Source organism: Mesitornis unicolor, unplaced genomic scaffold (genome assembly GCF_000695765.1).
Source record: "Mesitornis unicolor isolate BGI_N332 unplaced genomic scaffold, ASM69576v1 scaffold24584, whole genome shotgun sequence".
Lineage (NCBI taxonomy): Eukaryota > Metazoa > Chordata > Aves > Mesitornithiformes > Mesitornithidae > Mesitornis > Mesitornis unicolor.
In genome coordinates, this window is record NW_010182417.1 from 1 (window position 1) to 11,140 (window position 11,140).

General features: G+C 36.2%; 1 protein-coding gene across 1 annotated transcript in view; it reads right to left on the bottom strand.

Moving 5' to 3' along the window:
* Positions 1-1,546: 1,546 nt before the first annotated feature.
* Positions 1,547-11,140, bottom strand: part of LOC104540066 (phosphorylase b kinase regulatory subunit beta-like) — a gene marked incomplete at its 3' end in the record, with an annotated part of 36,081 nt that continues 26,487 nt past the window's right edge. Inside the window, exons 8-12 of the mRNA XM_010183775.1 lie at positions 10,556-10,619; positions 4,655-4,750; positions 2,692-2,889; positions 1,950-2,007; positions 1,547-1,673 (exon numbers count right to left, since the gene is read on the bottom strand). Of these exons, the coding sequence (XP_010182077.1) occupies positions 1,547-1,673; positions 1,950-2,007; positions 2,692-2,889; positions 4,655-4,750; positions 10,556-10,619 (543 nt within the window). The remainder of the gene's footprint in view (positions 1,674-1,949; positions 2,008-2,691; positions 2,890-4,654; positions 4,751-10,555; positions 10,620-11,140) is intronic.

Here is an 11,140-nt window from a genome sequence, read left to right on the forward strand (position 1 = left end):
TCTATGATTCTGTGATTCTGTGATTCTATTTGTAACTTAGTTTTATAGGATTAAAAAGTGCATTTATGTGATATTACAATTGCTTTTATAGTAAGAATCATCCAGTAGAGAAGATAATAGTTGGGTAATAATGATCATCATCCATAAGGAATAAAACAGTGTTCTTAATACCACTAGAAAATGCGTAACTAATTCAGTAGCAACTACCTGACAGAACTCTGTGTCTTAAAAATCCTAAAAAGCCATCATTGACAAAACAGAAAAGTTGATGAGCTAATTAATATATTGTAAAAGAAAATATAGTTAAATATATAGTAAATATATAGTCATTGCAATGTGTTCTGCTACTGTTTCAAAAAGGAAACAGAAGAAATCTTGCTGATGTGAACAAAATTGGGGGATTATGGACTACGATGTCCATGACATGGCAGAGGGGTTGCAACAGGATGAGCCCTTCCAACCCAAATCATGCTATGATTTATAGGACTCTCTCTTTCCTTATTTAATGCAGCACTGCCCCACTGTTACCCAGCTGTCAGGAGTTACCTGGATGTCATTGGCTTACTACACTGCAGAAAAGGCTTTCCTTTGTACTCCACAGCTGTGTTGGAGGAGTAAATAGGCTTTCAGCTGAACCAGTGTTCACCATGTTTTGTGTTTGAAGTTTTTTTCAATGTTTTCATTATAAAGACATTCAACTGTAATCTACTCCTTCTCCTATTTCATTGACTTGTTGCAGTTTCAGTTGCTCTGCATAAGCTTTACATTTTGCATTAAGGCGGCTTGTGGATTTGGAGATATGTGCACAAAATCTACTAAAACAATTTTTCTACTTGATGAAATCGTGGTACAAGAAAAAAGACAAGGACGGTATGTGCAAAATATATATTTTGTACTTTTTCTATGTAATACAAGAAGAGTAAAATGTTTTATTTATTCTTCTGCTAAGTTCAGCTAAATGTGATTAACTTTCTTGTTTTTCTGAAAACTACAAGTGGGCAGCACGAAATGTCAGTGCCGTTCTCCTTGGTTTTGGGCATCACTCTTTGAAAAGCGTCAAGCATTTCTGTAGAAAAATCAATTCTAAAACCTTATTACAGCTTCAAACAAAATTTTTGCATCTGTGAGTTGCCACAGAGGAGTCCAGGCAGATAGCAGATTTCTATGCACCTCACCACCGTTATTTGAAAACGATTAAACTATTCCTCACACTAAAGGGAAATAAACAGACAGCCAGATTTTCATGCATTTACAAGTCTCTTTCATGGCTGTAATTCCTACTCGTTTCTTATTAAGAGGTTTGTTCTATGTGAGTTTTAGCTTCCATCCTGACATCATCAAATGAACTTTTCTGGACTGTCTCCTACCCTCAAGACAAGGGCTAGGTAGTGGTGGTTTTTGTTGTGGTTGTTGGGGGGGGGTGTTTGTTTGTTTGTTTGTTAAATCAGACAAACTGGCTGCACGGAAAAACACAGCCAGGTATTTTGATGAGAAACTACACCTTTTCTGGTTCCCTTTCTTCTCTTCTGAATTCTGTTTCAATTACCACAGATTATCCAACTTGAAAAGAACCGCTGCAACATTCAGTCTGTCAATGTGTTTGTTCTCACTCCCACTTCCTTTTCTCTCATGTGATGCTGCGGAGTTCTGATACACTGTGAAAGTTTTTAAGGCTTAAAAAGCAATGCGAGACTGAATGTCACAGATTTAACTTTTTAAAAAACCCATATAGAGTTATATTCTAAGAAGAGTTCACAGGAAAAATGATGAAATATAGGGGGATTGGTGCTTGGGTCTTCTAAACCAATGAGGCAGAACTCTCAGTGAGATATTTAGTGACACTGAGTTATGGTCTATTTTGGCAGGACAGAAAAATCATTTTGCATCTTCCCTCTGAGGGCTCATCTGTCTAATGCCTCTAAAGAACAGGAGTGTAAAGCCGTACTTACCATCAATGATCATGAAAATAAAAAACAGAGGGAATTCACACTCAATGCCATCAAAAAGCTGAAAAGAAACAAAGTTAATCAGACATTTCACCATTTTGGTTTAAGGAAACATATTTGGATATACTATTGAAGAATGTCAAGGGATCAAAAGGCAAACATGAATGCAAAAACATTTTAGTACATCAGCTTTTCATCTAGGTTACAGCTTCTTAATCTATAGGCATTTTAACTGTGCTTTTACATATGTTATGGTTCATTCTCACTCAGAATATTTATACAATTTGTGTTTTATTTTCAACAGAGAAACTCTTGGGGAGAAAAAAAAAGTAAATTTTCATTTAGATAACCTTTACTGATAAATGCTGTGGTCAAAAGCAAAATTGTTTTCTATGCACTCAGAAGGTAGTCAGCTGTGAAATTAAATAAAATGATAAATAATTTCCTTATTTGTTATGTGAAATCAACTGTACTCTAAATGTAAATGGAAGCACATTCATTACAAAACAAATTAACGATTAACTTGCTGACTTAACAATCTCTCCAAACTGCACATGCCAAATTACAAAATGCATCTCCTTCATTTCAAGCAATTAGGAATCACTGTGCAATTAAAATTGCAAATACCAGGGAGGGTCTGTTACTGCATTATTTTATTTCAGGTTTTCTATATTTTTTTTTAAATACAGCCAAAACATTTTAGAAAACCAAAACTTGTTCTTATATAGGCCAGGCATTCCTTTACCTTAATTTCTGCTGGTTTATAATAACGTCGTGTTTTGTCTTCCAGCGCTGTTCTATAACCATCTCTCAGAAACCTTTTAAACCCATATTTTCCTTTCAGTTTTCTAATGATTTTATCCAGTGTTTGACTGAACAAAACATCATCATCCAAAGCAAATGCAGGATAACTAAGACAGGGCAGAAGAGCTGCATCGGTATTCTGTAGAAGAAGAGGGAAAAAGAGCACATTACATCTCTGACAACTATTGGATGCACAAAGAAAGACTGTTTAACTTACTAAGTGAAATATACATTTGGAACATTACCTTATCTTTATTAAAATCATAGGACTACTACATTAAAACTGTGTGAAAATAAGACCTCTAAAGATGTACAAGGATAAACTACAAACCCAATATTCGAATAGATGACTTAAAAGAGAACTCATTTGACTCAGAACATGACCACTTTACAGTTGATAATCTGCAGGGATAAGTGAATACATTCAAAGCTTTGTGGTTTTAGAAACAAAAAGTATCCTCCAGGTTACTCCTGGAGGAAACATAAACATTTGGGTATCTATGCTCACTAAATAAAATCACAAAGATTTTATAAAGGTGCAATACTGAGAAGTATCTAGGATTAAATCACCATTTCTGAAAAGCTTTTTCAGGATTCTTCTTCAGATGCTGTAACAAACAAGCCCATCTGATTTACAATTAAGGTGATAAGGGAATAATTTCTGGGAAAAATACGAGTAGTATTTGTCAAGAACCATGTGCAACCATCATGAATTAAAAACACAAGAAAAAATATTAACTAGTGCATCATCACTACAGGTTACTTAACACAAACACACAAAAAAGTAGTTTTTCTAAACATTCAACCACGCAAAATACAGCATTTTTGCCAGTATCATTGATGTGAACCTATAAAAGGAAAAAAAAGGACACTGAGATTGCTTTTATAGCATAAATAACTTATGAAACCAGCTTCTGTTGGAGTATTTCAAGTCTCCAGCAAATAATAAATAGCAAAAGAGTACTAAAAGACGATTTGACTAAAAGACGATTTGACTATAAAAAGTAGCTGACAGTGTCTTTATTATAATTATCCAGTATTATAACTCTGCTATAATTCTGCTACACGAGTAAACTCTTAATGTTGAAGATTAATAGTCTGTTTCATGAACAAAAATGCTATTATACCCCAGAAAGAACAAAAAAGCACTAGAACTCTATTATCACTCATTTTAAATTACCGATTTTAAAAAAAAAAACAAACTAATTTACCTTTGATGCTAGTACTGAAACAGGTATTTTTAAATTAATCTATACTTAAGTTATTTAGATTTACCCACTGAGGAAATACTTATTTGTAACAGTAGCTTATAATAACAAGAAATCCTTCATATTCAGCAATTTATGATCAGCCAACTTTAAAGGCTTCTTTTCTAGACAAAATCACAGAATCACAGAACGTTAGGGATTGGAAGGGAACTCAAAAGATCATCCAGTCCAATCCCCCTGCCGGAGCAGGAACACCCAGGTGAGGTTGCACAGGAAGGCGTCAAAAGAATGAACTAAAACTAAAAGAAAGTCTTTCAAAAATGCAGACACTGAGTGTATAGTGGAAACTAAGCCAAAACAAAAACAAAAACAATCACCAAGACTGAAATGCTACTTAAGTTACTGAATATCAGTATTCTTTTAAATTTCATTTAAAATTGTTTAGAAAGCTAGATAACATAGATAGAAGGCTACCCTTTTAAACTGAATATTCCTCTAATAAAGAATACCATCCTAATTCCACTTCAGAGAAACAACTACATCACAGTGACATTAAAGCAGCAAAAATTTAACATCTTCCCAGTAAATTCCTATCTGCTAAGCAGACCATAACAGTCATCATAGAACTGAGATTTATGTTCATGTCCATTTATTTTCTCCACACTCTGTTGAGGTGAACTTCATTTAATTACTTACATGAGACCTTGACTCTCGGGGTAGCAATGAACAGAGAGTTTGCCTGTTACGGTTATGGGCATCAAAATCCACGAATATAACAGACCAAGAGCAGCCCTGTAAAAAGAATATTAAATTCATTTAGGGGGAAGGAAAGAAAGGTTAGCATATCCTGGTGAAACTAACTGGTTCTTTGTTTTATTTAGGTTATGTTGTAATAGTCAGGTAGCTGATCATTTTAATCAGAAAATGTACCACAACATCAAGTGGGAAACATTTTGAATTTTCAAATGTCTTTAAATATAGCCAAAATTAGATGTTTTTACATTATAGTGATCATGAATTATGTTATTTATTCAAGCTATGGACTCTTCCATTATTTCCTGCAAAACAATGACTGTATTAAGGACAAACAAAAAAAAAAAGTAGTTGTCCCTCCCTGTGACTGCAGGAAATGTTGCAAATAGTGATACTGAATATTTCATTACAAGTCAGTTAGAACACAAATAATTAGATATCCACCTGAGGCACTGCCCTGGAAAAGGACTTCATAGGAAATAAAAACTACGCACTTTTCAGCTACTGCAAGGTCTACGTTATCAATATCTACTCCTTAGCAGAACCTGTTTCCTAGTAAAGCCCTGTAATTTTACACTGTATCTCTCTGTCAAATTTTTGATACTTCCTGAAACACAAAAATACCCATAGCTGAGATACTGTTTAAACAGAATCAACAGCATTTAAAAGTATTAACAGTACCATAGATTTTCATAAATTCACTAAATTTCTCCTAAAAAGCAGTCAGATTCTTTGGTATTACTCTTAGGAAGACTGTTCCAGTACCCACTCTCTCTAATTATTAAAAACTTTAATTTCCAACTCAGTTTCTACATAACTAGCTCACCACTCTTCTTTTTGTGCCAGTACTAGCATCCACTCATGTGCCTTTCCAAACAAGACCTTTTTTTCTTGCTTACCTTTTACGTGCACCCTGATTATGCAGAGCTATCATACAAATCACAGAATTAGAGTGCTTTGCTAGGTGAAACAAAGCACGTTTTTCCACTGTCCGCATGGAAAATAATCTCTGTTCTCTTAATCATTCTAGCAAGATATACTGACTAGTGCTGAGATAAGAATGTACATAAACAATCACACTTGCTTTGATGATTTGTTATTCTCCTACTTTCTTCTTAATCCAGATTCTAATTATTCGCAAATCTCTAAATTCATCTGCAAACTCTGAACACAAGCTGTCTACAAATGTGAACATGCAGTTTCAAAATCTCTGTCTTAGTGAAGGATTCTCTGGGGATTCAAAAGCAGCATAACCTGCATTTCATGAAACCATAAGTACCTTGTTTTACAGATGAACTAATTTTTCAGTTCTGTAAAGATTGTAAAGTTCTGTAGTAAGGACACCTTACAAAGGCTTGATTTTTTTTTTTAATATGTAATTTTTTCCACAAACTAACATAAGACATGTTGCTCATATGCAAACAATTGATTATTATTAAACGGCGTTCATCTTGTCTCCAGTAGTCCCATTTAGTGCATGCACACATGGACCATGGCACTTACTTCATTAGTTCATTAATTCATGTCACCAGTAAATGCATGTCCTCTTATGTATTTTTTTACTGATATGTAAATTTTTCTAAAAGGCATTGTAGCTAAAACTGAATTTTTACATAAATGATGTCATTCAGAAGGATCTGGACAGGTTGGAGAGGTGGGCCCATGCCAACCTCATGAAGTTCAACAAGGCCAAGTGCAAGGTCCTGAAGCTGGGTAGGGACAATCCCAAGTACAAATACAGGTTGGGTGGAGATTGGCTCGAGAGCAGTCCTGAGGAGAAGGACTTGGGGGTGTCGGCTGATGAAAAACTCAACGTGAGCCAGCAATGTGTGCTTGCAGCCCAGAAGGCCAACAGCATCCTGGGTCGCATCAGAAGAAGTGTGGCCAGCAGGGCAAGGTAGGGGATTCTGCCCCTCTGCTCTGCTCTCATGAGACCCCACCTGCAGTACTGCATCCAGGTCTGGGGCCCCCAACATAAAAGAGACATGGAGCTGTTGGAGCGGATCCAGAGGAGGGCCATGAAGATGATCAAAGGGCTGGAGCACCTCCCCTGTGAGGACCAGCTGAAAGAGTTGGGGCTGTTCAGCCTGGAGAAGAGAAGGCTCTGGGGAGACTTCATTGCAGTCTTTCACTTCCTGAAGGGGTCCTACAGGAAAATTGGAGAGGGACCTTTCTACCAGGGCAGGTAGCAAGAAGATGAGGGATATTGGCTTTAAAATGAAAGAGGGGAGATTTAGATATTAGGAAGAAATTCCTCGCTGTGAGGGTGGTGAGACACTGGCACAGGTTGCCCAGGGAAGCTGTGGATGCCCCCTCCCTGGCAGTGTTCAAGGCCAGGTTGGACAGGGCTTTGAGCAGCCTGGGCTGGTGGAGGTGTCCCTGCCCGTGGCAGGGGTTGGACTGGAGGAGCTTTAAGGTCCCTTCCAGCCCAAACCATGCTACAGCTCTATGATTCTATGATACAAATAAGCGTTTTACACTGTGTGATACTTTGAAACCAGAGGTTTGGGTTAACTGCATCAAACCCACACAAAAGTTACAATACTTTTAGTAGTGATGATTCTAAAGTGATTAAGTAAAAACATAAACTGAAATGCAGTCAGTTCACACTGCATTCTAAGTGTTAAAAAATTAAAAAATCAGCCCCACTTTTACAGTTTTCCCACATAAACTTCAGCAGAACTTAGGACAACACAATGATTTCACTATCTGGCCGCATTCAGTGCACAGTTAAGGATTTTGACAGAATTTTTATGCCAATGTCATACATGTTAGTTACTTTATATAGATTTACAACTATCGTTTCAGAGATATATAACACACTGGCAATAAATTTAAGAAATTTAGCATAGGACTTAAAGAAAAATAATGAGAAACTTAGTAGCTTATTTAGCTGTTATATTAAAAATTCTACTCTCGAGTTGTAAATAAATCTACTGAGTGATTACAGCTTGACTATTTTTATGCTTGTAACTCCCACTTGCTATCAAATACTTTTGGCATGATGGAGATCAAAATGAACAGCATTTAAAAACCATGACTGAACTCCTTTTTACATTCAAGCATGTAAAATTCAGATTAAACAGAAAGCAAATCATTTTTCAATTAATAATTTTTCTTTCTTTTATCCGGCACCTAGTAAGTATAGCAAAGGATGTATTACAAATATTTGAACAGAACAAAAAGTAGTATGATTTCTTACAGAAATTTATTCTTTTTTAATGTTTTCTAGAAGGCGGGGAGGCAGGGAAGGAAGAGTTTAATGTGAATGTCAACAGTAAGAGAGGTTTCTTTCGTCTTCTCTGGGTGCATCCATGAATGCACAGGGAAACTGCCCTGTCATTATATGCTCCAAGATATATAACACACAAGCATGTGTGAGAGCACGGCTACAATACTACGTGTTTGTATTTATTAGTCTCCAGCATCCAGAGTGTGAGTGGAAAAGCCTACACGGAAGGGCTGCACAGGCTGTCGGCCCAAGCCATGATTTATGGACGTTTTACTCCTGCAGTTGCAGGTGCCAGCAATTCCCTCTTCAGGGGCTCAGCAGGATTTCTCAAAGCTATAGGAACACAGCTGGAGCTAAGCACAAAGGCAAACTGCTGCAGACTGAAGGTCAAAATGGTTTCTGCTTATGCTAAGTATCTTGGAAATTAAAAGAAAAACAAAACCAAAACTAACTGGTTTTGCTTCAGCAATTTATTCATCCATTTCAGGATTTAGTAAAACAGTACTTGGAAAAAAAACCATTAGATGCATTTACTGCTGCTCGAGACTGTCGGGAAGGTAACAATTGTAGATAAATATTTTTTCTGAAATACTGACAATGCACGTATCATGTCTGATCATTATTTAAGATCCTTACTAGCTCCTAGTGCTTAACACATACATATGTAAACCAAACCTAGACCAAATGGCTGTCTTTTTGAAACAGTGTATTTGTGTATGCATAAAGATCACTTCCACACTTCTCCACTCAGCAGCAGCCATCAGTATTTCCTGAGGAGTGGATTTGAAACAGAACAAGTCTGTTGTCCTACAACACCAGTACAAATACATACATGAAAAGAAAAATCCAAACCAAAAAAACCAAAAAGCCCACAAACAAAAGAATCCGCCATGAATCAATATCCACAGAAGCTGTAATGGATGCCTAAGTCTATAGAGTCAGAAATGCTTGTTAGGAGAATCTCCTGTTTTAAGCTGTAAGACAAAGAAGGATCTCGTAACATTAAGTGGTATGGGTTTTCATCAACAGATAAGGTTTTTTAAAAGAGCATGCTTATAGAAACAGTGAGCAACTGACACAGAAGTTACTATTTGGTTTTTTTCATCTCGGGCATCTAAATAGCTCTAAGAAATTTGCTTTTATGTGAATAAACTATACAGAAGAACTTGTCCAATAGTGCCAATAATCGTTTTATGTGACTGCTCCAGTCCATACCTTCCATTCCACCAACAAACAATCCAGAGACAGAAACAACTCAGAATGTTTTAATAAATCAAGTAGCACAGAAAGGAACTTGGAATGTAACGTGGACTGTCTACCAGACACACCTTTACAGGTGACCTGGCTTATACTTATTATCTCATACAAGGAGCACCTAAGAATTCTCCTTATTAACCATTTATTGTTTTATATTTTAAATCTTCTCTCCTTTGCACTATTTTTGTTATGGCAAACCAGTGTATTTAACCAAGTTTCTCAAAGCTGAATATCTGAAACAGACAAGTATCACAATCTGAAAGTCAGCTCCATCTGACTTACAAGACAAAAGGAGAGCACAGTTTATTACAGAAAGAGGAAAAAAAAATCCTATCTTGGAGTCAGAAAGAGCAAACAGAAACATTACCCCAAAACTACTCAAATAGTACTTCAAGTCAGGGTTGCAGTATAAAATTATTAAAACTCAGAATGATCATAAACTGCCTAACTGCAGAGAAAAATACTTATTACTCAACCCTAATTAGAGCATGTTCAATCAGTTACTGTTTAATTTGTATGAAATGCAGACATTTGGGAATGTGAACAAGGTCCATCAGTTACAAGTCAAAAAGGATAAAAGCTTTCAAGAAACCAGTGTGATGTGGAAGGCTTTACCTGCTCTACTGAGCCCACCACCTTGGGACCAACCTATCCTCCCTTCCACACAAAACAGATCAGCAAGTTTTGTAACTTTCTAGACACACTTGATGCCGTCCAACTTCCTTCTTAGCTACCATGCATTTCCAATCATCAATAACACCAACAGTTTGACAGTGACATATCTCTTCCACTTATACATTTTCTAGACCATTAATTCAGAAGAGTATTCTTTTATTTTAGTTACAGACTACTGTAGGTATAACACCTAAAAAAAGATGCATGTAGAAGGGGAATGAGAGTCAGGGATAAAAAGTCTAAGAAAATGTCTTAACTGATCCAAGCCATGCAAAAGGATAGCAAAAGGTTTTACCACTATGCAACATATTGAAATTAAAAACCAATAAAACAGTGGGATTATGTACAAGTAGCTTGTTTAAAATGTTGATCAACAGCCACATGAAGGAACAAGACAGAAGCAAAGGTAATGCTTGGCAACCAAGTTCTTTTTCAGAATAGCGGCAATCATTTTAGGTTTTGGTTTGGGTTTAAGAAAAACAAGTAATTCTTGAAAGTAAGGGCACTAATGATCGTATCAGATGCCTTCTGTACCTGAAACAGAAGCAATCAATTTGCAAACTGATTTTTTTACAGATGGAATCTAACAAACTGTGCTAGACATTTCTGAACACCCTCTGATCCACAGTGTAAAACATTACTGCTAAAAGAACAAGGAGAGAAAACAAACATTTGTTTACCTGATTTCCAAAGAGATTGAAACCATTAATTGCTTCTAAAGCTGCTTTTGCCAGCCCCACGGAGCTGAGGAGAAAAGAAAACAACAAAAAACCAGAGGCATCATAATTCAAGCCCAGACTAAAGTTTAACATGTTAAACAGCTTTCAGATTTATGATCTTTTCTTGCTTTGAGTTTTGTCCTTAAACTTTATGTTAATAAAATGATGCAGCAGCATATTTGGGGTTGTTTGGTGGTGGGGTTTTTTTTTATTTGGTTTGGTTTGGTTTTTTTTATAAACTTCTCAGCATTTTTATTTGTCTTCAAATGTCAGAGACCATCTGGAAAAAGCACTTCTGCCCTCACCTTGCTGCTAGACATCTGGCATTATGCATCTCAAGATCTTGCTATTAGCGTATTAACAGAGGATTTACTTCAGCACAATTTTTTAACCCAGCTCTCAAGCATTAAGTTTTAAAAGAGCTGAGTTCTGACTAGATTTCAATATAATAAAAGAACTCATCAATTTGGATTCAGAAAAAGATTCTTTTCTGATGTCAGCCATACAGTGAAACATCTTTTATTCCACTTACTCCGTGACTAGTAG